Source organism: Trichoderma breve, chromosome 1, assembly GCF_028502605.1.
Source record: "Trichoderma breve strain T069 chromosome 1, whole genome shotgun sequence".
NCBI lineage: Eukaryota > Fungi > Ascomycota > Sordariomycetes > Hypocreales > Hypocreaceae > Trichoderma > Trichoderma breve.
In genome coordinates this window covers 7,166,019-7,193,052 of record NC_079232.1, presented here as the reverse complement: position 1 = coordinate 7,193,052, position 27,034 = coordinate 7,166,019, and the positions used below count along the sequence as shown (strand labels likewise).

The 27,034-nt window shown below is 49.1% G+C and overlaps 8 protein-coding genes across 8 annotated transcripts; 5 read left to right on the top strand and 3 right to left on the bottom strand.

Moving 5' to 3' along the window:
* Positions 1-584: 584 nt before the first annotated feature.
* T069G_02116 (fungal specific transcription factor domain-containing protein) lies at positions 585-2,890 on the top strand (the record flags this gene model as incomplete). The annotated part of the gene is made up of 5 exons (XM_056169326.1): positions 585-733; positions 833-967; positions 1,607-1,844; positions 1,929-2,177; positions 2,270-2,890. The coding sequence occupies 5 exons, from the start codon at positions 585-587 to the stop codon at positions 2,888-2,890; spliced, it is 1,392 nt and encodes a 463-aa protein (XP_056034642.1).
* Positions 2,891-3,720: 830 nt separating this feature from the next.
* T069G_02115 (2OG-Fe(II) oxygenase superfamily domain-containing protein) lies at positions 3,721-4,275 on the top strand (the record flags this gene model as incomplete). The annotated part of the gene is made up of 1 exon (XM_056169325.1): positions 3,721-4,275. One exon carries the CDS (start codon positions 3,721-3,723, stop codon positions 4,273-4,275), a length of 555 nt encoding a protein of 184 aa, XP_056034641.1.
* A 1,115-nt stretch (positions 4,276-5,390) lies between these two features.
* Positions 5,391-6,853, bottom strand: T069G_02114 (uncharacterized protein; the record flags this gene model as incomplete). Its single annotated transcript, XM_056169324.1, has 2 exons — positions 5,391-5,417; positions 5,609-6,853. The coding sequence occupies 2 exons, from the start codon at positions 6,851-6,853 to the stop codon at positions 5,391-5,393; spliced, it is 1,272 nt and encodes a 423-aa protein (XP_056034640.1).
* A 1,291-nt stretch (positions 6,854-8,144) lies between these two features.
* On the bottom strand, positions 8,145-9,398 carry T069G_02113 (eukaryotic aspartyl protease domain-containing protein; the record flags this gene model as incomplete). The annotated part of the gene is made up of 1 exon (XM_056169323.1): positions 8,145-9,398. The coding sequence occupies one exon, from the start codon at positions 9,396-9,398 to the stop codon at positions 8,145-8,147; it is 1,254 nt and encodes a 417-aa protein (XP_056034639.1).
* Positions 9,399-9,922: 524 nt separating this feature from the next.
* T069G_02112 (AMP-binding enzyme domain-containing protein) lies at positions 9,923-21,720 on the bottom strand (the record flags this gene model as incomplete). The annotated part of the gene is made up of 2 exons (XM_056169322.1): positions 9,923-20,823; positions 20,889-21,720. 2 exons carry the CDS (start codon positions 21,718-21,720, stop codon positions 9,923-9,925), a joined length of 11,733 nt encoding a protein of 3,910 aa, XP_056034638.1.
* Positions 21,721-22,137: 417 nt separating this feature from the next.
* T069G_02111 (alpha/beta hydrolase family domain-containing protein) lies at positions 22,138-23,412 on the top strand (the record flags this gene model as incomplete). Its single annotated transcript, XM_056169321.1, has 1 exon — positions 22,138-23,412. One exon carries the CDS (start codon positions 22,138-22,140, stop codon positions 23,410-23,412), a length of 1,275 nt encoding a protein of 424 aa, XP_056034637.1.
* Positions 23,413-23,718: 306 nt separating this feature from the next.
* Positions 23,719-24,443, top strand: T069G_02110 (uncharacterized protein; the record flags this gene model as incomplete). Its single annotated transcript, XM_056169320.1, has 2 exons — positions 23,719-23,772; positions 23,838-24,443. 2 exons carry the CDS (start codon positions 23,719-23,721, stop codon positions 24,441-24,443), a joined length of 660 nt encoding a protein of 219 aa, XP_056034636.1.
* Positions 24,444-25,050: 607 nt separating this feature from the next.
* T069G_02109 (NAD(P)H-binding domain-containing protein) lies at positions 25,051-26,262 on the top strand (the record flags this gene model as incomplete). The annotated part of the gene is made up of 5 exons (XM_056169319.1): positions 25,051-25,155; positions 25,226-25,437; positions 25,498-25,579; positions 25,647-25,941; positions 26,000-26,262. The coding sequence occupies 5 exons, from the start codon at positions 25,051-25,053 to the stop codon at positions 26,260-26,262; spliced, it is 957 nt and encodes a 318-aa protein (XP_056034635.1).
* Positions 26,263-27,034: the final 772 nt, after the last annotated feature.

Below are 27,034 nucleotides of genomic sequence, written 5' to 3'. Positions count from 1 at the left end.
GGGTTGTGAGGACGCTCGGTGTTTGGGTTATCATATAGTCGGAGCTCGGAGCTCATTCTCGTCAATTCAAGACGAGGACGCTTCAACCCCGTGTTTCCCTCTATCAGTGACTGCTTTGCATATCGACATAAATATAACCTGGTATACTACTTTAAGAAGTTACTTGATACCATTCAGTGTAGAATGGCTCATTGCAACGAGTACTTTAGCATTTAGAGACCTCGCACGTTGATATATGGTCGGATGAGGTAATACGATAGTGTTTGTGGCGAGGGATAGTGTATACTAGGTACGCGGAGAGGTCGGCCAAATTGCACCTCCGTGTATCTGACATGTTGCTCATAAAACCTAAAAATTGATTTAATATCCTCTATGGAAGATTCATTTAATCTTTAAGATCCAAATTGGCCAATAATGCTGCGTGGAATCAGAAGTTGTGGGCGTCTGTGCATTAGTCAAACCGCGTGTTTAATAATCAGATTATTCTATCCCTTTATATAGGCATCAGCTAAAACTGCAGTTGCTCGCCGACCAGTAAAAAGAAAAAAAGAACGCGAATTTCAAGTGTTCGCCGATCTACAAGAATGACTCGCTCGAATGTCGGCGATTCAACGACGGCCGTGGCCGGAATCCATCACCAGACGTTGACTGAACAACGGAGCAGCCAATGCCGCATCAGAGCTCGATCGGCCAGGATTCGACCAAAGAGGGCCCAATACGTGGCCAACGCCTGGTGAGAGAACGCAAGCCTTGCTTCTTCTCGCTTTATTGTTGAAACATCAGAGCTTGATGATGTTGGCTTGCTAACTTGAATTCTGTCATCTTATTCAAGTGATGCATGTCGAGGACGCAAAGTTCGCTGCACCGGACAGAAGCCCTGCGAGCGATGCTCAAAGTTCGGTATTCATTGCGACTATGGAGATGGAAGTGGATCAGTTCCAGTCACCGAAGTTTCTGAGGCTACTAGGTATGTTCTTCCATCACCATATACCTTTCCATCCTGGCATATGTCCTGGAGTTGTCTGTTGCTGACGACGTGAAATTGAAGTAGTGAAATTCAGAGACTCAAGAACGACATGGCTGCTATGCAAAGCAAACTTGACTTGATGCTTTCAAGTCTTGAATCTATTCAGAAGCAGACGAGTGTTCGACAAGAATCTCATACCAATGCAAACCCCGAGTCCAATACGATGATGCACTCGCCATCCTGGAATTTCCCTTTACGCTCATCCACAATACCGTCCTCCATAACAACAGTACATGGGACCCGTCGAATATCTCCATCTCCATCATTTAAGGGATTTACAAGCTCTGATACTAGTTTACAAATGGTGCAGCGTTACCTTGGTGTGTCGCAACATAGAGAACGCGGATTGCCCATTACTCCTCAGTTGGCAACACCACCGATACTCTCGGCTGGAGGAGAAAGTAGCCAAACAAGGATACAAGAAGAAGCTTCTCTCGCTAACCCATCCCATAAACTACTATGGCTTATCGGCCGTGCAGAGGCGGTTCGGTTGTGTCATCTCTACGAACGTGAAATAGGAACGATCTATCCTGTGGTCGATATGAGCGAAGTGAAACACAATCTTAGTTCGCTGTATAGTGCTTATGAAGCTATGAACTATTCGCCGGCATCACATATTCCTGGTGTGGAAACGCCGGAGAACGTGGTTGATGGTGCCGTTCAGACGTTGAAACTCGTTCTGGCGATGACACTGCTGGCTGAGGGTGGCGGTCGGCATACAATAGGAGAGGCGATGTGCAAAGAGGTTCAGCAGGAACTAGTTTTCCCAATGGGACGGTTAGGTGAGCTGAAAGATGTTGAGAACATGGCACTCTTGGTTCGTATCCCTATTGATCAATGGAGTTGAAGTTTATCAGCTCCATGATGCTTTCACATTTCTAACATCTCCGACGTAATACAGGGCGTCTCCTTCTATTTCATGAACGACGAGAACCAAGCATGGCGGATGATCGGGCTCGCTGCACGCCTTTGTATCGAACTCGGTTTACATCAAGCAAAAATTTACCAAATGCATCCCAACTCCAAATCTTCGACAAGAGCGATTACACTGTTTTGGGATGTTTATATCCTTGACCAACGCTTTAGCCTCAGCACGGGCAGGCCGTTTGCAATACAAGATATAGATATTGACCCGGCGTTACCGAAACTAGTCAGTATCCCTCAATTGGCATCGCAGCCTTACATCGCTCTTGCATTTGAGTACTGCTGTTCTCTTTCTGTCACATCGCTGACCAATATAAGGATAACCTATCACCGTATGTCCGCAACATGATCACCTTTGCAAGCATTGGATCTCGTGTATGGGCATCACGCATCTATATCGAAGGCAGCGGTTTACATGGCGAGCGAGACAAAATTGCCTACCTAGATTTCCAAATTCAACAGTGGAGCAACGCGCTCCCTTCTGCCTTGAGGTTATTCAACACTCAAACTTCTTCCCTTGCGGACATAAACTTGGCCACAACTCCCAACACACCCCTTGACTTTACCGGCATGGGAGACAAGTCGTTGTTCATTCGCGCCCTGCTCTATCTCCGCGCCAATGAGCTTCGTATCTTAATCCACAGGCCTGCATTGCATTCGTCTGACTCAATCCAAAAGAACCCTCTAAGTGCGCGTGCTGCTGTCAATGTTGCACGGCGGTCGCTCAACTTGTTACTGTACCTTTGTCGCCTACCTACACTTCATCCCATGCACCACGTCTGTGCAACTCATTTCTTAGATTCCTCGCTTACCGTCTTACTCCTTGCAGTCTCACACGCGCCAGAAACCTTAGGTGCTGAGATCCGTGATCAACTACTATCTGCTCTTAGCTTGCTAGAAGATCTTAGCACGACAACGAGCCACTCGGAGAGCCTCTGATCTACTATCCGAAATTATCGAGGCCAAGTAAAGAGACTTGGTAAAATGCTTCAACTGGAGAAGATTCACAGCAATCAAGGAACACCAGCAAAGGACGCATTCTTCACGCGAACGCAAGACATGGAACAACTTACCACAGGTTTTGACATGGAAGACGTTCCGGTATTTGACTGGGATATCATAGCGGGCCAACCTTTGCCTGAAGAATGGTTCAGCGAGATGCAAGAACCGAGAGGACAATGACTGTCAGAGTTTGACTTCCCGTAAAGTAGACCGGAAGACAAAGGCACGGTCTCAGGAATCCGGGCTTCTATATGTATTAGCTCTATAACTCGTGGTATCTTTAAATAAGCTTCTTATTCTTCAAAACTCGCTTAAGCGTGGTTTCTAGATCTTCCTTTGGTCACAAAATCAACACATCTATACCACCAAACCGCTCACCACCAACCGCCATGGCTACCACCGCTACTTCCCTCAATATGTCAAGCATTCTGTCCCCTGCCGCTCAATGTACTCCGGAGCGGGGGCTGTCCCGCAAACCAATCCCTGTACCTACCAAATCCCAGTTCTACAATCGTTCCTTTCACGCCAAGCATCAAAGCGCCGTTCGAAGCCATTCGTTGTCTCTTTGATTAACTTAGGGAAGACAGCGGCCACCTATAATGACACATCTGACCAGAAATTCACCATTGATCTATCACCAACACGAAGCAGTCAGGTTCCTAATAATCTACAGAAAAAATTGGCTACTTCTAAGTTCTGGATACAATGAAGTTCTTGAATTCTTCAATCACATCAGCAGTACATATGTGACTACTATTTTGTCTGCTATGTCTGAGCTCGCCGGCGCCAATTTGAACCAGGGCCATACAACAGGCAATACCAACTACCGCTTATGCGATTACAACCCAGATACAGCAGCCCCAGACAGTGACAATGGCTGTGGTGCCCACACTAACTACGGCACCTTCAGCATCATTTTTCAAGATGGCACGCCAGGGCTTGGGATAGAGGACGCAAAGCAACCCGGACGGTGGATACAAGTACCCGGAGACGGAACTATCATTCTTGCAGGCTGGTGCACTGTCATCTTGACCGGGGGTTGCATTCAGGCAACTCGCCATCGGGTTCGACGTACACCAGGTGTGCGAAGATTGAGTGCTGTTCTATTTGTGGCTCCAGATCTCGATATAGAGCTCAAGCCTCTTGAGGGTTTCTGCTTAAGTCGCGCGTTCTCAGACAAGATCATGACAGGCGGAGTCGACGTGAAGTGGTTCAAGGATGTTATGGGAAAGAAGTGGGGACATCGTGAAGGTAATGAGGAACCTGACAAGTATGAGGCAGCAGCACAAGATGAAATCATTGAGAAGTTGGTATGGGACTGATAATATGCTAGCTTGGCTTGCTAGCAAGGAAGAAACGTGGCTCTGACTGAGGAGTCGGCAGTCTATCATATAGGGTATAGGGGTCGATGGAGAGGATGAGTTGACTAACGGCGGGTGTAGAGAATGTAGCTGACAAGCCTTCCTAAGAGCGGAGATGGCATCTATTTGACTTTCCATTCAAAGCTGAAAATCGAGATTTCAATCATTTAGAGACTTAGTTAAATGTCAGGGTGTTGAATGACTGATAACATCCAGTCGAGGTCGGACCTTGAGCACCACTGGAAAAAGTGGACCGAGGCACATGTGATTTAGTAGGCTGTATTAGCAGTCGTGGAGATGTATCAAACTAATTCAGGTATGTTATGTTTAGGCCAAGTAGCCTGTCACGACACTCTTCTCTATAACGAACGTTTCTCTTCTGGTCTTTGACCACAAACCGTAGGCACCGATGCTAATTTGGACAGAATATTGTGAAGGAAGAACACTGTGTACACGTCCTTGTAGATTTCTCTCAAAGCCAGCTCACTCTCGCATCCTGCTCAATCTTAATCCATATTTCCGAAGGAATCCACATAGCGGCGCTCGCTGCGGAACAAGCAACCCAGATACCTGTGAGAACTTGCAATAAAGGGGGACAGAACCTGAGATGTATGCTTAGCCCCATGGTCTGAAAGGGTAGTTGTATAAAGACTTACTGCTTTGAGCTGAGACTAATAAATCCGCCCCAAAAGAAACACTGAGAGAGCCAGATAAGAAACTGGCTCGAGACTGCAATAGAAAAAGGATAATAGGCTTTTGACTTATAGTCATTTGACAGTGTACTTCTATGGGATATAAGCGGAGTCAGCTCATCAGTAACGTTGGGGGCAACTTGATTGCTATTTGTTAACATATTAAACGTCGTATGAATGGCCCATAGAAGTACGAGAGTGCTTATAAGCCATAGGAGCGCCCCGTTGTACATGATCTTGGCTGAATTTCCACCCTCTGTACTTTCTAAGCTCCTAAAATAGAGATTATGTTCTAGGCCATACTTGATGGTCAACAACATGTAAGGAGCCGATAAGCATTGGAGGAGCACCTCTCCGAGTAACACAGACGAGATTTCCGAAAGGCTAATAGACCTGGACGGTTTGACAACACTGGGGAAAATAGTCGTCAACCAACTAACACGAGGCATTGTTCCCCAGAGCATCATCAACCCAGTAAAGGGAACATTTTCATAGCCAGGTACTGACACGACAAGTAATGTAATCAAGAGGTTGGCGAACAGTTGAAGGGAAGCTGTGCAAAATGCTGCAGATAACCAACTCTGTAGAATAGGGCGGCGTACAATTCGTCGGAAGGCTTTGGCGTTGATGAGAATTGTGCTGAGGAGTAGAGGACCCATGTTGACTAATGTGATACTTCCAAACTTCCACTCATTTGAAGCACAAGTCTGTGTTGTTTGCTCGGTTTCTGAGTCCGGTTTGAGACTCCATCGCCATGGAATCATCTCAAGGCGGGACGGGTTGGTCAATTGGCGCCAATTGGATGGGAGACCATGCCATCCTTCCACACTGCCGCAAAGGTCGTGCAACCAGTGAAGATAGTCGATGCGGCCCTCAAAGACGTGGCATGAACCTCCACAGGAATCATAGCTAATGTCGTGGCAGAAGCAACTTCTTTCTACAGCGCGTTTGACATTGCAGTATCCACCAGGGGAGCTGATCTCGCAAGCATCAGTCGCACATTGATCAACCAGATTAGTGACCTTATTTGGCATATCCATGACGCAGGTTGGCCATTTCCAGTGTTCAATAGGCATGTAGGCAAATCCTGTAGTCTTGAGATCATTCGTCCAGTTGTCAGGTAGGGATACCGATCCGCAAGTGCTGTTTAACCAGAGGCGCTCTTTCGTCATGTCCAAAGCGGACGCTGAACAGGGTTCCTGTTCAAAATCCAAGGTGAAAACGTTGCAAAAGCAATCTTTGTCAAAGTATTCGCCAGATGGAAGGTAACCCCGGGCGAGGCTGTATCCGGCAGTTACAAAATCTAGGGCAGTCATGGACTTGAGAGACTGACTGTATTCCCAAGGGCGTTCGGCATTTCCTATGTGTTCGGGAGTGGCAGTGAAGACGCAAGATGCTACAGAATACTGAAATTTTTCATTCGACGAAGCGGATCGCGATGTAGTTAGACATGTTGGCGCATGATTAAGCGCTCCAATGCCAGCGTACCCCTTCGGTAGAGAGGACGGCCACAGGTTCGTCAACCCGTTCGCATCACCGACATCAACAAACCAAGATCGCCCAGTGATGTTGCGAGTCCAATGATACAACTGTGCCTTTGCAAGGATAGATCTGCTGCAGTACGGGAGGTATTCTCTGAGCACATCAGGCGAGAACTCGATGCTCAAACAGCTGAGTTCGGTGAGCCATTGGTGATGCGTGCAGATGACACCAAATTGTGATGTGCATCGCTTCTGAGTGCATTTGGTCATGGCCTCTAACCAAGTGTCGTGGTCCTGCTGGGCGATGCATTGTGGCATAGCAGTCAAGTCCTCAGGGTTAACCCAGCCGTGATAATTCTTGTACATATCTGCGACATCGTCGTCGTCAATTGTATCGGCCGTATCGTGTAAACCCGCAATAGCACTCTTGTTAGTAACAGAGGCGATGGAAGTGCAGGGAGAAATTACCCATCGGCATTGCGGCATAGACTCTAGCAACACTTAGGAAAAGGCAATATGCTGCAATCGGCCCCATTGTGTCCCACGTTGCGCTAATGGCCTTGTTGCAGTGAACTTGTTGCTACTACTCGGACTCTAGTGATACGTTCTTCAGTAGGGAAGGGGGAAATGGATCAAGGCGTCGTCTAGGATGAAAATGTGAAGATGATTGAAGACAGGCAGCTGCTGTTTGCACAATGTTTGTTGGGCGACTAACTGCGGTTGTCACGACCCAAACATTTATGGGCGCAACCATCGGCCTCCCGGGGAGGCAACATCTGGTTCAATCTCGGATAATCCAACCAATAGGATCAAAGTCGTACTTAAGTCAATACAACTACACACAATTCAAGTCGTCCTTAGTCAACACGATCATGAATAACTTACATAGTAAACGGGCTATAGGGCAGTTGCAGCTTGCAGCATAAGGAGGATTGCGTAATGTGATTCTCAATAGTAAAAGTGTTAATGATGGTTATAATGTTATTATAGTTATATATGAATTGATGGGACACTCCGCTTTACGTGTGTTGGATGTGACCATCTGGACCTGTTTCTCCTCCAGAGTATTTGTTACTGTCGATGATTTTCCGAATTTTTAATCTGACCACTCAGCATGGAATGTGTTTCGATCAGATGTAGACCACTTGCTGTTTCAACACGCCGAAAAGAGCAGCGCAAAAGAAATTGGTTGGCGTCCAGGGTAGGTCCGTCAACTTCATTGATGTACCTTACAAAGGCCCTGAACCGCTTCCTCACAACTATCTTGGAAGACCTGCTTAGCAACTTACGTGACAAAGGGAGATAAGACTTATGCGATAAGATTTGACTAAATTGTTGACGCCAGTGGTCGCGTCGAAATTCTGAGCACGAAGCATTTTAAGAACCGAGAATATCACCAAGACTTGAAGACCATTGCAACTTAAAAGGTTGCATGTAACAATGGTGTCTAAAATGTCTTAGATGCTGCATGGAGCTAATCATGTACATTACTTATGCTTAATTGTAGAATCACACCTTTTTACGTCGTTTGCCAGAGATGCCATCTCGTTTATAATTTAATATTTCTTCAGTCATCTATTTATCAATATCAAGTACTATTGAGGCCGTTCCTCTATGACCTATTACATCCCAGCAAAAATAAGCGGACAAAATCTCCTCATTTGCGCACCGCATCAGCAATCCCAATCTTGAGCTTCTCAAAGTCAAACAAAATAACTTTATCCTTAGCAAACGTCTCCCCAAGATTCCCAATAATCCAATCTCCATCCCCCAAAGTTCGCACGTTCAGCACGCACGCAGTCTGTGTGCTCGAAATAACAATCTTATCGACATAGTTCTGCGGCAAGATTTCCCACTCGGGAGTCCCTGCACCAAACTGATACTTGAGCGACGGCAGCTTAGACACCTTGGAGCACGGCACGGAATAAAACGATTGGGCACCGTTATTAGGAGCTACAGAAGCATCGAGCGTAATCGGTGTGGCCCCCGTAAGCTGAACCAGACGAGCATAGCTGTTCACTGACACGGGCGCACCGCGGCCGAAACTCGCATAGTCAAAGACAGCCCCCGACGCAGTCTTGTTGAGTGGTTGCGATTCATTGCCAATCAGGTGCTGCGTTACCGGAAGGGCCCAGTAGTTGAGGATTTCGGGGCTGGTGATGATGTCGATGATGTTAACTTGCAGGTTGACAACGCTGTCGTACCACTGCAGACTTCCAGGCTGGATGAAGTTTGCATGATATCCTCCAAGTGATTGTAGCGCATCGTTCCCATTGCACAGAGAACGCGCTGGTGCAGTATTGCCAAAAGTACTATTGTAACAATACAGAAACGACACAATAGGACTGGAATACACCCCTTGTTTCCAAAACTGGTAAAAAGTAGATTGCGTAGACTGATTGTCCGTCTTGAAAACCGGCGAAAGTCCAAATACACCCGTAAAAGGAAACGCGCCCGGCTGCGGGAACTGCATATCAGCCAGCATAAAAGTGACGGGCGCCGATAAAGAGCCAACATGCTGGACATCATGTCCGAATTGCACAGTTAGGGGAGCCGGTCCGAAGAAGCCATTCGGATTCCATGTTCGGCTGGGATATAAGCTTGTCTGGTTCGTAAAGGTAGTTGACTGGGATTGATTGAAGAAAGCTTGTCCCGGAGCAAGACATGAAACCGTGTCATGAGGATTGCCCAAGCAGAGCGTCGAAAGCGTAAACTGGTTGATCCAGGTCCAATCCATCAAGGAAACGATCTCTTGGGGAGGCGTGCCGATGGAAATAGGCGTCAAGAAGCCCAGCGAGCTCAAAGTGAGCGGCAGGTCAAGCGGAGCATTAGACGGGTCCCGACAGACTCTGGCACTGGACAGCCCAGCAAGCAGCAACAGCTGCAGAAGAGGTTTGCGTGGTGAAGGCATCTTGAGGTGCTGATAATGGTTTTGCCTAGACTGTCCCACAGATAACACGTAAAAGCTGCCTTGGATGCGACATGAATCGGTTATATAGCGTTGCCAAGAATTGGCGTAAGCAATAAAGACTTGAAATAGTAAAGACCATCGGAGGCTATTTACTCAACAGCTTAGGTCTAGAAATAATCCTCCGACGACTTTGTGATGCGACGGTCCATTGCAGTAAGCAACGCCTTTGCGTGGCTATGACAAGGACAAGGGTAGAGAATCAGGTGTTGATGCCTTGCTTGAAGCAACAATTGAAGACACTCGTCGAGAAAATGTTATGAGAGCTTCGTACTAAAGGTAGACTTATTAAAACTACGCTGTCAAAGCATTCATCGATTGCTACAATAGTACCAAGTATTATACAGTTTGAATTTGAAGTTACATCAGAGAGCTACGTATATACTAAGGAGAAATGTACAGCTAAGAAATAAACATAGAATCGTCATAAAGAGAAACAAAAATATGAACAGTTGAAATGAGAAAACTCAAAGCAGGCTTGGTAGAATAGCCTTTCCATCAGAAATGCCCACAACATTATTAATCAACACCTCAGTGGCATTGTCGAGCAAGCCACGTGCATTTGCCTTGTCCACCCATTCCTCCAAACTCAGCACCTCCAGCTTGATGCTATTTTCCTTTTCCAAGTGTTGTTTCAGCTCTTGCACGGGAATCTTGTTCTTTCCACAGTGGTGCGCAAAAGACAGGCCTTGGCCCACATCATACAAGGCGGCGGTGATGCCTGCAGCGACGGCATCAACAGGGACAAAGTCGAAGCTCCCTTGCCATGTGGAGAGATCGGGAATCGCCTGGAGATTGAGAGAGTGCTTGATGACACTCTGCATCAGATCGGTCTCGGGAGCATTCTCTCCGGTGATACTACTAGGGCGATGGATCCATATAGTCAGGTTGGAATTTTCCGTAACTTTTTCCAAATAGGCCTCGCTGGCCCATTTCGTTGCCGAATAGCCGTTCGATCCATCAGTTGGTGGTTCGTGCTGAGAGACTGAGATGGGAGGAAGGCCATCTAATCCAGTAAACTTGACCACTCCAGCAGATGAAACGTAGTGTAGCGGAATTCCGCGAGACGCGGCAAGGGAAACAAGGGTTTTTGTGCTCTCAAAATTAGGAGCTCGAAGGGATGAGTAAGATTGTAGGAAAGAGACTGTCGCGCCGTTGTGAATAATACGGTGGACACTGTTGGATAAAGTGCTGAACTCAGTTTCCGATAGACCAAGCAGTTTGTGAGAAAGGTCACCAGTATACTGAATAATCTTTGGTGATTGTATAGCCAGCGGATGAATTCCACGCAGCGCCACACAATGCACCTTGGAAACGCGCTCATCGGCAACAAGCCGGCGAAGAATAGATGATCCGAGGAACCCAGTGGCACCGGTAAGAAGAACCTCAAGGTTATCAGACACTTGTTGAAGGACGTTGCCATCTGCAACAGAAAGAGGCTGCACCGAAGTCTCTTCTTCCCAGTCAATCACCTCATCGACCTCGGATAACCGCAACTTGCTCGCCATGTTACCCAAGCTGCTAGACTGGAACAAGTCAAACACAGAAATCTCAGTGTCAAAAGCTTCCGCAATCAATCCGCGAAGCTTAACCATGAGCAGAGAGTTGCCACCAATGGCGAAAAAATCCGTATTGGCGCCAATCGTAGAAGCATCTACACTTGGCACGACCTCGAGCCAAAGGCCACTCAATTTCTCTTGCGTCTCGGTAAGATGGCCACTCTCAGTAGATGAAGAGATCCTAGGAATGGGTAGCTTATCCAAGGCGTAGCGATCGCGCTTTCCAGATGAATTGATAGGTAACTCATCAACAGCAATGATTCTCGCAGGACGCATGTACGTAGGTAGAGGCAGTTTAGATCGAAGTTGTTCCAGTGTTCCGTTAGACACGGCGTGTTCTTTTGTAGCTAGAACGACAAAAGCGGCCAGGAAGTCTTCAGATGATTCCTGCCCCCTTCGAAAGCTTACCGACGCATCCTTGACGATTCCCTCACTAGCCCTGATGATGGTATTGGCAATGTCGTTCAGCTCAACCCGGAACCCTCGGAGCTTAACCTGGGTGTCACCAGCAATACGGCCAAGGAAGACAAGGCGACCATCGGGAAGAAACTTGGCCTTGTCACCGGTTCGGTACAAGTGTCCAGGGCCATAAGGATCAGGCTGGAATTTTGAAGCGGTGAGCTCATCGCGATCGACGAATCCCTGAGCCACGGCAGGACCGCCTACACAAATCTCTCCCGGAAATCCGACTGGAACTGGCTTCAAGTCCTCGTCGAGGATGTAGGTAGAGTAGTTAGGCAGTGACTTGCCAATGGAAGGGTTTCGAGTGTCACGCGGCGCTGATGGGCTCAGCTCATCCTCACCGATGCAGTTGTTGATGGTGATTTCTGTCGGACCGCAGCCGTTAAAGAGGCGCAAGCGGGGCGCCCCAAGGCGGAGATAACTGTTTAGAAGATTGGACGACATGAACTCGCCGGCTGAGAAGGCAGATCGCCAATAAGAAGATTGGCGGAGATAATTGGAGCCGTACCTCACAATCATGGAGTATTCGGTTGGTGTCATCCAAGTGTAGGTAATCTTTTCATCAAGTATGAGCTTGGCAATTTGCACGGGATCTCGTCGAGTCTCTTTCAGAGCAATGACCAGGGTACCGCCGGAGAAGAAGGCCTGGCAAATTTGCGCTAGAGACAGATCGAATCCAAGCGAAGATTGCTGCAAAACTATTTCTTTTTCCAAGCCATACTTTTTGTAAACTCCGGCGATGTGGTAGATAAGATTGGAGTGGGAAAGCATGACTCCCTTTGGAATACCGGTTGTACCGCTTGTATAAAGGATATAACCAGTGGAGCCTGGATCAATCGTTGCAGCATCAACCGGCGCAGTCCCTGAGGTGGCCTTGGAGATAGACACGAGAGAAGCAGAGGTTTCGAATTGCTGAACGGATGGCTCGGTTGCATCATGGTATACGAGGATCGACGGCTGACAGTCCTTAAGAATCAGGTTTAGACGAGGTACTGGATTCTGAACATCCAATGGCACATATATGCTGCCAAGTTTCTGAATAGCCAAAATGGTACAAATAGCATCAATACTTGGCTCGCAGTAGGAGCCGATTCTTTGGCCTGTCTTGGCGCCAGCTTCAGTCAATAGGGCTGCAATACCGTTAACTCTTGCGGTAGCATCTCTGTATGAGAGCGTAGCACTAGAGTCGTCCCTGATGGCAATTGCATCAGGCTGTTGATCAGTCCAATGATCAAGCCAACCAGGCAGATGAAGAATGGCTGGCTCATATGTCTCGCCACGACCAAGCTGTAGGCCGAGATCTTGACTCGCGGGGGGAGCAAGCTCAACCGCGTTCACATTCAAGTTGGGCTCGTGCGACAAGACATCCAGGAGATGTGTGTAAGTAGCGAGGATAGTCTGCAGATCGTGATTGGTGTAGAGGTAATCTTGTGTCTTGAGCGCGAGAAGCACTCGACCATCAGGGAAATTTTCAATCTCAAAGCTCAAATCATACCCGTTCCTGGCGTCTTCAAACTCAATTGTCTGTGCCTGGCACTCCGCAAGAGGGACAGATTGGGTCGATCCCATCTTGTAGTTGACGACGACTTGGAAGAGCGGGCTGTGGTATGTGGATCGTGGCACTTTGAGCTCGTCCAAAAGTTTGTCAAAGGGCACTCGAGAATGAGCCAAAGCTTGGTGAACTTTGTCTTTGGCTGCTGCCGCTAGACTAGCAAATGATTGAGCACCGCCAATCTTGAGCCTGAGAGGCAGAAGATTGACGAAGAAGCCAATTGTGTCCAGGAATTCCGAGTCATTCTTGTTAGCATCCGTAATGCCAACACACATATCACTGATATCTAATAGACGGGAAAAGAGAGTTTGTGTAATGGCTAGATGGAAATGGAAAGGAGTAACATTCAGGCTGCGTGCTGCGGATTTGATCTGGGTTGCGATGTGATCAGGGAGTTGTTTTGTCAGAGCTCTAGTATTATACTCGGTCAAAGGGATGCGAGCTTTGGTCTCAGTAAACTCAAACAATGGCAAGGTCTCCGGCAGTACAGAATACTCAGACTTCCAGTACTCGAGATCATCACTCCATGTGAGCGTCTTTTCCCTGTTGGCAAAGTCGATATACTGGTGCTTCAAAGGGCTCAAAGGGAGTCCTGCGTAGGCCATCGCCAAATCCTTGACCAACGTTTGGGCGCTGAATCCGTCAAAAGCAAGGTGATGGAAGCCTAGTATGAAGAAGTGCTTGGATTCTGACTCTGCAATGATAACAGCCCTCATGTTTTCTCCGTTCTCAAGGTCAAACACATGATTGCGCATATTGGAAAACTCACGCTCCACTGTCGAGCCCTTCTTGTAGTCGAGATCAAAAATCGCATCCGAAAACACAGCCTGCATAGGAATGTTCGTCTCTGCGTCATTATAGAGACAGGTTCGGAGCGACTCGTGACGCGAAATGACTTTTCGAAAAGCATCTCGGAAATCATTGATTCGAAGACGGCCCGTAATGCTATAGGAAACTGTCACGTTGTACGTTGTAGGATCGTGAAGAAATTGGCGCAAAAACCACAATCGTCGCTGAGCAAACGACATTTCAGCCACTCTTTCGATCTGTAATTGCTCCCGCTTCATCTTTATCTCGAGTTCCGTGACATCAGAGGATGAGCGAGGAGGCGAAACACCCCGACTAGAAGGGGGACTCGATCCGTCGAAAACAGACGGCGCAATTGAATGGGGGGCAGTAGTCACTGCTGAAGGGGCGAATAATGGAATCGGTTCGGAGGTCTGCGGAGCAGCTCGAGGAGATTCCTGAGATATCTTTTCAACGACAATCGCTGGTGGAACGGCATCACCACTTGCTTCGGAGCCAAATGACACCTTACTGGCAGCCTCTTTGGAGAGATCCGTCACTGAGGCTCCACTGAGAACCTTGAGGACTGGCACGTCCACATCTAGCTCCTTCAAAAACCAAGAGCGAATCTCGACAGCGATTAGGGAATCAACACCTAGGTTCATTAGTGATTGTGACACTTGGATAGATCCCTTGGCAGCTTGCAGCATCCTCTCAAGCTTGGTGCAGAAACCTTCCTGAATGAGTTCCTCAGCTTCTTCAGAGCTAGTTGCCTGGGCGAGTCGCTGCGCCAGTGACATGTTGTTTGTCGTTGTTGTCTCGACCTGGCGGACCTCGGTGAGCGTATGATGGCAGAATTTCAGATCCTCATGCCAGAAGGGTCGCTGGACATCTTCAAGCAGGCTGTGACGGTTCAAGCCGGTAATGAGATCTGGAGAGTGCCCGGATTCCAGTCGACCAACCACGATAGCCTCGGAAAACATATCGAGAAAGTCCTGCTCCGGGATTGGCATATAATTGTATTGGCGCAGGGTACTCTCGTAGATGCCGGTTGATGACACATAGCCAACTCCCAACACCATGCCAATGTGGATGACGGATGCCGCAAGCCCTCTTCGTCTTCGCTGCTCCGCAATGGTGGACATGAACAAGTTTGCCGCGACATAGTTGGACTGGCCACGGTTACCGACGATACTGGCCAGAGAGGAGAACATGATGAAAAAGTCGAGGGGCTGATCATGAAACAGCTCGTCCAAGTTCTTAGTACCGTCAACTTTGGGGCCGAATACGGTATGGAAGTCTTTTGCTGTCAATTCACCGAAAGAGCGATCAGAGAGAACCATCGCAGCATTCACGACACCGGCAATCGGGGGCATGTCTTGTTCAATCTGGTCACGCACAACCGCTAGAGCATCCTTGTCCGCGACATCCAGGCCGTAGAGGTTGACTTCAGCCCCCAAAGCAGCCAGTTCCTTCAGCCAAAGCTGGTCAATCTTGCTAGGGTCTCTTGTCGTGAGGGCAAAGTATTTGGCGCCCTTGGATGCCATCCAAAGACAGAGAGCTTTGCCCAGACCACCGGTACATCCTGCAAGCAGGTAGGTGTGATCGGCTCGGAAAAGCGTAGAGGGGTCGAGGAGAGATATTTGAGCTGGGACGGCTGAGGCATCAGTGAAGTCGATAATTGTCGAGTACTTGGTTGCTGACACAGATTGGCTGCCCAACTTGGACAGTGGGAGAATATCCACGCTGGAGCCTGTGGATGGCTGGAGTTGTGCTAGGTCCACAAGCCTTCTTACAGACTCGGCAACAAGGATCGGCTCCCCCTTTGATGAACGGGAAAAGAAGTCTTGCGCATTCCTATATACGCACTCCCCAGGCAGTGAATCTATCCAGTGAGATACAGGTGAGAAGTCAACCAGCAGCCTCGCGGATGCGGGGACAGCATCGCGCAAACTCTTCTCAGATGCGTATTTGTGAAGACCAACGTTTTTGACACTCAGACCAGCCTTGGCTGCTTTACGCTTAATAACAGTTCCGAGGAACTTGTCGCTTCTATGCAGTACAATCGTGCTTCCAAAAGGAATGTCGGAGATTAGCTGGTCTGCAATTAGGGCAGATGTGACGTCTTGCAGGAGAGTCGCAGCGGTCGATCCCTCAGCGACTTTGAAAACGCAGCCAGAAGGCACGCTAATGGTAGAACCATGAGTGCTAGACAATGCAATGACATTGATTGCAGGGTTATGCTCCAAATGACCGGCAGAGAGGAATGCCGTGGTCGAATCGTTTAGTCGTACCGCCGATGCCAGAGAGTGTGACACCTTGACCTTGACCAGACTAGCATCGACGGGGCGGAAAAGGGTAGATTCGCGAGTTGACAATACATAGTGGCCTCCCACAGTGGATATGTCAATAACATCTTTTGCAACGGATGCCGTATTTTTGATGGTCATCTTCTGGGCGTTCAGGCGATCGTTGAGAAGCGTGTTGGGCAAGATTCTCAGGATCTGGAGCTTGCCATCCTTGACAAGCAACTCAGGCTCATTAGTCCAGAGAACCTCGCCATTGAACTTTCTCTGGGCGGCATAGATGAGTCTGATGGCTGCTCCAGCAATCACGGACACAGACGTGTCAGTAATGTCATCCTCAAAGTCAATATGCTGCACGGCCACGTGGGGATACTCGGCAGACAGACCTCTGCAGAGGCCAACTGAGAGGTTGCCATACGGATTGTCGGAACGAGCCTTGTGCGAGACCCACAGCAGCTGCCTACTCTCCGGAAGAGTTTTCTGGAGAGCAGTCAGTTTCTCCTGCGTAAAGTTTTGCAGGACGGGTTCATCCAGATCTTCTAGAATAACAATGGCCGTCGTCGGCATAATCGTGGATGCAACCTCTGCAAGAGTTTTGGCCAACTTAATCTGTGGGTTCAGGCCAGAAACTGCCAACAAAACTTTTGCGGTTCGGGAAGCAATGTTTTCAAAGGCACCACCAACGATGGTGATGGGTGGGCATGTCCAGACAGGGTACTCGGCAGAAGTCAACAACGGCTGGCGCAAAAGAGCAACATCGGAATCAACGGCCTGCGAGATCATGACCGATGTCATGTACTTGGACTCATCGACAAAGTCGTTGATAACATGGTCGACACCAGAGAATCCCGTGTCTTTCAGGAGAGAATCCCACTGGTCTCTTGTAATCGTAGGGCCGTATCGACGACCATCGTCACCTCCTAGCCACCAACCTGACAAGCCCGCCATCATCAATTTGACACGGACGATTTCGCTAGTGACTTCGAGCAGAAGCAGTTGGCCACCGGGCTTCAGCAGTCGGCGGACGTTTCGCATCGTCTCAGACAAGGTCTTGGTGGCGTGCAGCACATTGGAGGCAATGATGAAGTCGTACGTTTTCTCCTGGTAACCCTGCTCAATCACATCATTTTCCGCATTCAGTGGCTTAAAAATCATCTTGTCAACCCAGGGCCCAAAGGCCTCTGCCGCTGCTTCGAAGAAACCAGTCGAGATGTCAGTAAATGTGTAGCTCTCAAACGTTGTACCAAGGGATTCGAGGATTCCCTTGGTGGCTCCACCCGTTCCGGCACCAATCTCGAGAATCTTCATGCGAGGATAGCGATGCGCAACTTGCTTCGCGATACGACCCATAAAACCGTTGGCTCTCTGGAAACCCAAACCGAATTTGTAAAACCTGTTGAGGACATCGTCTTTGATCATGTGTTCCAGCATGGTGGTTTGGCCTCGGACGACTTCGGCGAGGTTTTCTCCCACAGCTGTGATGAGCTGAAGATCGACCTGGTCGGGGAATCTAGCTCTTTGTTGATCTAGCCACTCGTAAATATCCGACTTCCACTCCTTTCGGATGGTAGGGTGAGTGCCCTCCTCGATCCATGGGAAGAGGAAGTCGATCCACTCAAAGATGCGCTGGAAGTGCCACACCATGGCCGGAACCTCGCCACGATCGATCTTGTCATTGAGCCGCCGAAGGTAGTAGTATGTGAGTCTCTCGCAGAGATCAACTAACTCTAAATCATCAACGTGGTCGCCGCGACTAGTGGGCAGAGAGGCCACGGCACTGGCAATGTCCAGCTCCCACTGAGGCCTGGTGTAAAGTTCCTTGTAATCTCTCTGACTGGGAGGGATAAGTGAGGTACAAGTCAGGCCTTCCAACTGTATGATACCCTTGTTGGAGCCGCTCTCAAATATTTCAAGATCTGCTGTCAAGTTCTGAGCCGACGACTCTGTGATGTAGGAATCCACCTGAAGGCATCGCGCCGACTCAACAAGGCGTCTGCTGACGATGCGAAGCTTACGCAGCTTTGTGGGAACGAATGGGTTTCGCAGCGTTCCATCTCCAGGCCAGCAGAAAGCAGCAAAGATGGACTGGAAGGCTGCATCAAGGATTGCTGGGTGGATAATTGTGGGCAGTTCCCCGACCGGAGCCTGAGTAGTGGTCGAGCTCGACATGCCCGACTTTCGGTGGATCGCCTCCAGGGCTCGGAACGGACCAGTGTAGTTGAGACCAATCTCGGTGAGGGATGCGTAGAAACGATCAATCTCGACGTTGCTGAGAGACACAACGGGAGCCACACGGCGAGGCAGGACGTCGTCATCAGCCGCACCAAAGACAATGCGGACGCTTCCTGAAGCATTGCGTCTCCATGGGGCGTTTGCATCACCTGCAGGAGAGCAGCAAGCCCACTCTGCGGTGGTAGTTTCTGACTTGGGATCAAGCTTCGCCGGCTTCAACGTGAAGAGAGTTTCAACACCGGGAGTGTCTTGGGATAGAGGGATGGCGTTTCCAATTTCGACATCGTACAGCTCAATCAGCTCGACTTCCCGACCTAGAGTCAGTGCATTGCATGATTCCAGCGCCATCACCAAGTATCCCGCCGCAGGGTAAATGACCTGTCCCTCGACTCTGTGGCCATCGAGCCATGGCAGCTCCTCGATGCGCAGGATGTTCCTCCATACCATCGACTGGTCGATATCCTCGGTCGAGCGATCACCGAGCAGCGGATGGCGGCCATTTGGCTTGTTGCGGAAATTGCGCGACTTGCGTGACTCTTTCCAGAAGGATTGCGAGTGATCCCAAGGATATGCGGGAAGATTTGTTGTAAGTTGTGGTGAAGAGTTGCTGTCAAAGGCCTTGGTGAGGTTGCGGAAGTTGATGCCTGAGGACTTGATGCCTGAGGAGCCAAGGTACATCCAGAGGAACCCCAACGTCTCACTGATACACTCAACATCATGTTTCCCACGAGACAAAATTCCCTGATACGGCGGTACTGCAGCTCCCGTTTGCTTGTAAGTCTGTGTGAATGGCGCCTTGAGTGCTGGATGCGGTCCGACTTCAAGGGCGACGTCGCAGGGAAGCTCGCCGTTGGCAGCGAGTTCAACCGCCATGGAGAAGAGCACAGGGTTGACCATGTTGTCTTTCCAGTACTCTCCAGTGAGAGATTCGATCATATCGCCCTCCATTCGGTCGCCGTACACGCTGGAGAACCAAGTGCAGCCCTCGCGAGGCTGCTTCGGCTCGATCTTGCATGCTGCCAGCGACTCCATGTAGGGCTCTGAGCAAGGGATCATGTGGGAAGAGTGATAGGCGGTATCAACCAGCAACAGACGGGCAAAAGTGCCCTGCTCTTGGAAAACAGCCTGGGCTTCTTCGATGGCATCCTTGTCGCCAGAGAGCGTGACGCTTGCCGGGGCGTTGCTGGCAGCGACGTCGATGCGGCCAGGGAAGTTTTGCTCAACAAAGTCAGAGGCCTCATCATATGAAAGACCAACAGCCATCATGGCACCCGGCTTCCCCGTGCTGCCGCGTGCGAGACTGGCATGGACACCACGGTAGTAGGCAATGCGAATGGCCTCCTCTGCCGAAATCATGCCAGCAGCGTAAGCAGCACCGATTTCTCCAGACGAGTGGCCCAGAACAACATTGAACCTGACTCCAGCCAGAGAAAGAAGATCAACGAGCATGACTTGAACAGCTGTGCAGAGTGGCTGGGCAACAGCAGCTTCGGCCAACCGGGAGGTGTCCTTGTCCGCGAGGATCTGGTCCTTGAGTGTCCATGGCGGAGGATCAGGAAGGCTTTGCAGTGAATCTTGCAGCTTCTGGAGGACCTCAGCCGCAACAGCGGACGACTGGAGGATTTCTCTGCCCATTGTTGGCCACTGGGCTCCCTGTCCAGTAAAGACGCCCAGGAAACGTGGCTGGTTCACCTTTGCATCCACATTGGTGCCAGTCCAGCTGTCATCCTCCAATGCAATCTGCAATTTTTCGATGAGCCTCTCTCTGCTGTGGCCCGCAAATGACGCTCGAACAGCATGTTGAGATCTACGCTCCCCCAGTGTGAACAATACATCCTGCAGAGGGGTCGAGTGATCCGAGGCAAGAAAGTCCCGCGTAATGGACAGCATGCGCTTGAGCGTGCTAGTCGAGGTTGCAGAGAGCAACAGAGGATTTGGGATAATCGACTCTGGTTTCTGAATCGCGGATTTGACACTACCGGCCTCATAGCTCTCAATGATTGCGTGGGCGTTTGTTCCTCCAAATCCGAAAGAGTTGACACTGGCTCGTCGCGGGGCTCCATCCTTGGTCTCCGGCCAAGGTATCGGCTGCTGAGGTACTTTCAGGTTCTTGACGTATGGGGTGATGCCGGGATTGAGTCTTTCAAACAGCATATTAGGTGGAATAACACCTCGCCTCACGGCCTCACTGGCCTTGATAAGACCAGCAATGCCAGCACAACCTTCCAAGTGACCGACAACAGTTTTGACGGATCCAACATACATGACATCCCCGCCATCAGCCGTTTTGCTTGGAAAGAATGCATCATGGATGGCTCGCGCCTCGATCGGATCTCCCGCAGGCGTTCCAGTTCCGTGGGCTTCAAAATATTGGCATTTATCCTTGTTCCAGTCGAGACCTGCACGAGCGTACGTCTGTCGGATCAATGTCGTCTGTGATTCTGAGCTCGGAAGAGTGATACCGTTGGTTCCTAAAACAGGGCATGTTAGTTTGTCTGGCCAGATCCGATGACCTAAAGAGTGTGGTCAAACTCACTTCCGTCCGAGTTGACTCCAGTTTCGCGGATAATGCAGTGAATATTGTCCTTGTCAGCGATGGCCTGAGACAGGGTTTTGAGAATGACTGCGCCGAAACCCTCGCCACGCGCGTAGCCATCCGCTGAAGCGTCCCACATTCGGCTTCTACCCGTTGGCGAGAGCATGTGAAGCTTTGACTCTGAGATCATCATTTCAGGTCCCAGGATGAGGTTAGCACCTGCAGCACATGCCACCTTGGATGTACCCATTCTCAGAGCTTGGACAGCTTCGTGGACTGCGACCAGACTGGACGAGCACGCCGTGTCAATGGTCATTGACGGGCCATGCCAGTCAAAGAAGTAGGATATTCTGTTTGAGAGAATGCTGCGAGCCGTGCCGGTCGCCATATACTTGGGCATATCTTGCGGGTCTCGCATCAGCATTTCGTGGTAGTCACCCGTCATGCTGCCAACGTAGACACATGTGTCGGATCCTTGCATGTCGCTCATGGAAAATCCACCCGACTCTAGGGCTTCATAGACGGTCTCTAGTAATATCCGCTGCTGAGGATCCATGGCCTCTGCTTCACGTGCATTTGTCTTGAAAAACGCGGCATCAAACTCTCGGATATCCTCGTCGAGGGTGTAGGCATGTTTGACATTCATCAACCCTTGCCTCTCTCCATCTTCATGGAAATAGCTCTCCGCATTGAATCTATTGACTGGGATCTTTTTCAGGATATCTCTTTTCTCACAAATCAAGTCCCATAGTTTAGAGGGAGTGTTAGAGCTACCGGGGAAGCGGCACCCCAAACCGACAATGGCAATCGGTTCTGCAGAAGTGTGTTGCATGTTGGTGTTTTGTGTTGGCTTTGGAGCAAGTAAGATATTACAGAGGCATGAAGAAGAAGAAAGATGGAAGAGAATAGTTTACAAGGTACCACGTTGAAGATGATGGACCTTTGGCGTTGGGAATCTCGTCTATAATGGGGTAGACTGATGATTTCTTACACGTGGATGGCAGTGTCCCTATTAAATATTGCCTACTACCTAGTTAAGATGTCAGACGCTTCGGAATCATGGATCCAAAACGTTATACATTGTGAGTAGCTTGGCAACGATGGTGCAAAAGTCGCCGACAAAGTAAGTAACATTCGATATCAAAACTGTCAGACTTTCTTACTACTGAGCCGCGGGTCCTCTTTTCTTTTCTTATTTCATCATTCAGCTACATCGACCCATTGCTCGACCACACCCAACCACGTTAAGATGTTCAAATTCTTCAAATCCGATTTCTTCAACTTCGAATTCCTCCGCGTTCTTGCTGTAGCTCCTTTCTACGGGGCCGAAACGGGAGAGTGTCTCGAATCCAGAACAAAAATCACAGATGGCGATCCAGAGAGTTGGTACCGTGCTTGGACATTGCAAGCCGAGCGTGCTGTCAAGATAGCCGAGGAGGCATCCAAGCACGGTGATCGTGTTGAAGCATCATGGGCATTCATTCGTGCCGCAAACTACTACCGGTCGAGCGAATTCTTCCTACACTGCGACGCACAAGACCCCCGCATTCTCGATGCAATTCAGAAAAGCTCCAATGTGTTTGAAAGAGGCGTCAGACTACTGGATGGCGAGCTGTATACCTTTGATATTCCGTTTGAAGACAACATTTCTCTTCCTGCTAGGTTGTTTCTCCCCCCTGCTCATAAGAGAGTGACGGATAAGCTACCGATTTTGGTCCAAAATGGCGGGTTTGATTCGACACAAGAAGAATTGTACTTTTACGGACCAGCGGGTGGACTCCCGCGCGGATATGCCGTCCTCACCTATGACGGTCCAGGTCAAGGCATTTCTCTGAGGCGAGACAAGACTCGCATGGTCCCCGACTGGGAGAGAGTGACGGCAAAGGTGTTAGACTACCTAGAATCCAAGCTGGCGGCCAAACACAACATTGACATGGATCGAATTGCCGTGATGGGAGCATCGCTCGGAGGATACCTGGTGCTACGAGCAGCTGGCGATCCGCGAGTGAAGGCAGCCATCTCGATAGATGGATGCTATGATCTCTTTGACGTGACCAAGAGCCGAATGCCCAATTGGTTCATCGGTGGTTGGTTGAGCGGCTGGTTGAGCGACGGATTCTTCAACTTTGTCGTCAATCGTCTCACTGCAAGCAATTTCCAGCTCCGATGGGAGTTTGGTCACAGCATGTGGCTTTACGGAGTGGATAACCCTGCAGATGTAATGAGACAGATGCAGCGTTTCACTCTGCGCCTTGAGGACGGCAAAGAATACTTGGACAAGCTCAAATGCGCGACTCTAGTCACTGGGGCTGCCGACACGTTTTACTTTGTCCCGGATATTAATGCTGAACGAATCTACGAGAAATTGGGTCACCTTGACAGCGGTAAGAAGGAGCTCTGGGTTGGGAAGGGGGTGCATGAGGGCGGTCTCCAAGCTAAGACTGCATCGACTGCGCTCTCGCATCAGAAGATATTTGCCTTTCTTGACACGCAATTTGGTATTATTCGACCTTCAACATCTTAGAATCTGAATAGTCGGGTATGATGTTGCGTTGAAATGCTAATAACGGTAATAAACGCTTCATTCCTACCGTAACCCGTGTCCTCTCTCACTTCGTAGCCGAATACGCATCGCAACCAAATACGAGTATAGTCAACATAGGCATTGATTCGTTTCATCTCTCTTTCATGGAAAACTCGCCGACTGCTCCGCTTGGGGCCTGCAGCATAAGATCATAAGATACGAGCCAGCCACCCGAGGAGGAAGTACGAGTAAACATTCAGCTCCAGACTCGACATCTTCCATCCTCATCTCACTCATCTTACAAACATGGCTAGCATCGGCACGCTATACTCTTACCTGCCAAACGCACGATGTCTCAAGGTACGTGCATCATTAAACCCTGCCACAGAACCTGGTCAGAGTGGGCTGATGATCACCCAAAAAAGATATTTGCCGCCGCCAAAATAAATGGCGTCAATATTGATACGGCGGCGGATTACCAGCATATGGTAACTAATAAGACGCCCGAGTTTGTGTCTAAATTCCCTATTGGCAAAGTCCCCGCCTTCGAAGCCTCCGACGGGACAACCATTGCCGAATCTGACGCGATTGCGCAATATGTGGCAGAGTCAGGGCCCAAATCAGCGCAGTTGCTTGGAGCCGATGCTCGTGAGAGAGCCAGAGTTCGTCAGTGGATCAGTTTCACCGATAACGAGGTTTATGGAAACATGATGACTGTGGTTCTCAGTCGGGCAGGATTCGAGCCTTATGTCCCCGAAAAGGACGGGGCGGGTGCCAAGGGACTGGCCTTTGGTTTGGGAGTTGTCGAGAAACATCTTACGGGGCGGGAGTGGCTTTCAACGGACCAGTTGAGTTTGGCTGATCTAACGCTGGCTGCTGCTCTGTACTGGGCTTTCATGCACTATCTTGATGAGGACAGACGGCGGGAGTATCCGGTTACGACGGCGTGGTACCTGCGTGTCATCGGCGCCGAAGGGGTCAAGGAGGTTTTTGGGCCACCGAACCTGGTGAAGGCTGCCAAGGAATTCTAGAATGTAAGCTTATATGCATAGCTGCAGTATTACCGTACATGACTCTTCGGAGTGTTTCTGTTGGCGGTTTAATCGGAGACAATAAGCCCACCCTGGCTCGTGCGAATGTGCCTACCTATGAACCCAAATAAGATAAACGTTATTATATCAAGTCCGAAGTAGGTATATACAAGGAGTAGTAGGATCGACGATCCATGCTAATGTCCTTCTTTAGTGCGGCTGACATGTCTGACCGCATATCGTATAAGAGCTTCGTCGGGAGTGGCCCATACGGGTGTAAATAGTTAGCCGGACACTTCACCACGTGGAGCTTGCATTTCAGACGACGATCGGCGGTGCTAACATATCCGGTAGTCCGGGCGAAGCTCGGGTAGGCTGATCCAGGATCAAACTCGTATAGGCTTTTGGCTTAGCCCATGCATGATAGAGTAATCTTGGGCTGCTGTTAAGAAGGTCACTTGTATTGTGGTAGTAGTAGTACTTCATTTATGCGACTCTAGAACGTGGGAAATAGGATAAAAAAGCGACTCCGTTTTGAAGGGATTCCAGAAGGGGAAACCAGCCAAATAACTAGTGGGAACGCGCAGGTACACAGACAGATACAGCCATGGTTCGGATTGCGCTCGCTGGAGGCTCGGGGGGAGTTGGACGAGAGATTCTGGATGCTCTCCTGGAGACGGGAAAACACAACATTAGTGTCATCTCTAGAAAGGTAAGTAAGACGAGTTACGGGCTGGCCGTCAGGCTATACGCACTGAGAGAGACTGATGAGAGGTGGATAGGAAAATAACATTCCTGAGCTTGAATCACGAGTGTCGTGGGTTGTTGCGGATTATACCGATACTGGTCGATTAGCCGACCTACTCCAAGGAGTTGATACAGTTCTTTCATTCATTGTGGTGGCACAAGACAAAGGAAACCAGTCACAGCGAAACTTGATAGATGCATGCGTCAAGGCTGGCGTCAGGCGATTTGCACCAAGCGATTGGGCAGGGTTCGTCCCAACATCAATCTTTATGCTTACTGTTTACTAACATTGCTCTTGCACTTGCAGGGCATCGACCAATGGCCTTCCGTGGTACGCAGGTAAGACTGCAATCGAGCAGTATCTGAAGAAGATTAATCAAGAAAGCAAGGTTGGTGAATCATTTGGCTTGCCTCAAAAATATTAAACCTCAGAGACGGATACTGATATGATATCAGGTTCTTGAGTATTGCTGCTTCAGACCAGGCATGCTCATGAATTATCTGGCTTTTCCTCAAAAAACAACCAAATACGCAGATATTTGGGGCATTCATATCGACATGGAGCATCGACGGGCCATCATCCTGGGTGACGCCAAGAACCCTGGCTATTTCAGCATGACAACCATGGACGATGTAGCCAAAGTCGTTGCCAAGGCTGTAGAGTACGAAGGAGTGTGGCCAGAAGTAGGGGGGATAAGAGGCGACAATATTTCCCAGCAAGAGCTCATTGCCTTGGGAGAAAAGATTCGAGGTATGAGTTTTGTATGTCTATTTCTTTTAAATGAGTATTGGCTAATTGTCAAATAAAGGTGGGAGGTTTGCAGTTGAAACAATCAAGTCGGTACAAGCTCGTGCCGGCAGACTAACTGCCACGTGGCACCCGAAGATGGAGCATCCCACCGTTCCAGAAGAGCTGAGAGAGTCATCGGCAAAGATTTTCACGGCCAAGACGATTGTTTCCGTTTACCAGGGCAGCTGGGAGGTGTCTGGCGAGTGGAACAAAATCTTTCCAGACTATAAGTTTACGACAATCCAAGAGTTTCTTGAGAAATGGTGGGCTGATAAAGAGTAGTTTTACCCGTGGCATGTCATGGGTCTCTATATTAATAAGCGTGGTAAATCGTCGATACCTGGTATTATAACTATTATATAAGATTTCACACAGTTGCCACAGATGTATCTGCCTAAAAGACAGATAAGTAAATACTATACTCGGGTTGAATAAAGCAAAGATGTCTATTCCCTGGAATAAATGTAGAAAGCAAGAAGTGGAAATACCTACTCGGGATGCATACCCTAGAATAAACTTGTAAACTTCTGGTCGCAACAGAGAAGTTCCAAATGGAGTATTGAATGCAAATAAATATCTGATAAATCATATGAACAATACAAATATTGAGTTTTCGGGGAGAATGGGTTATCTTGCGAGGTGGCATGTTGGTGTTATTCGTTTTGATAGCTTATTCTCCAACAGCCAGACACAACTAACATGGCGGTGCCTAGGGGACTTTTGCAGAGACAAAGCTTGTGGATCATCATAAACTGCCCCAAAAAACATTTGCCTTTTCAGGTATTAGGAGTGGAGAAGTGCAAGGGTTGAATCAGCGCTTTGCTTGAAACAGCACAGCGTGAGAGCGGATAGTGGAGTTAAGCGGGATGCCGCTTTGTCTTTGTCTCAGTCGTGGGGCGAAGGCTTTGGAACTCGGCTGGATAGGACAAGGGAATGTAATGCTACATAACTTACTAGGATGCTGTTGATAAACGCACATCCCCGTACTGTGATTATAGAGTAAACCAGATATTATACGAAGTAAGTCTATTCTACTAAGTACAGGGTGCAACAG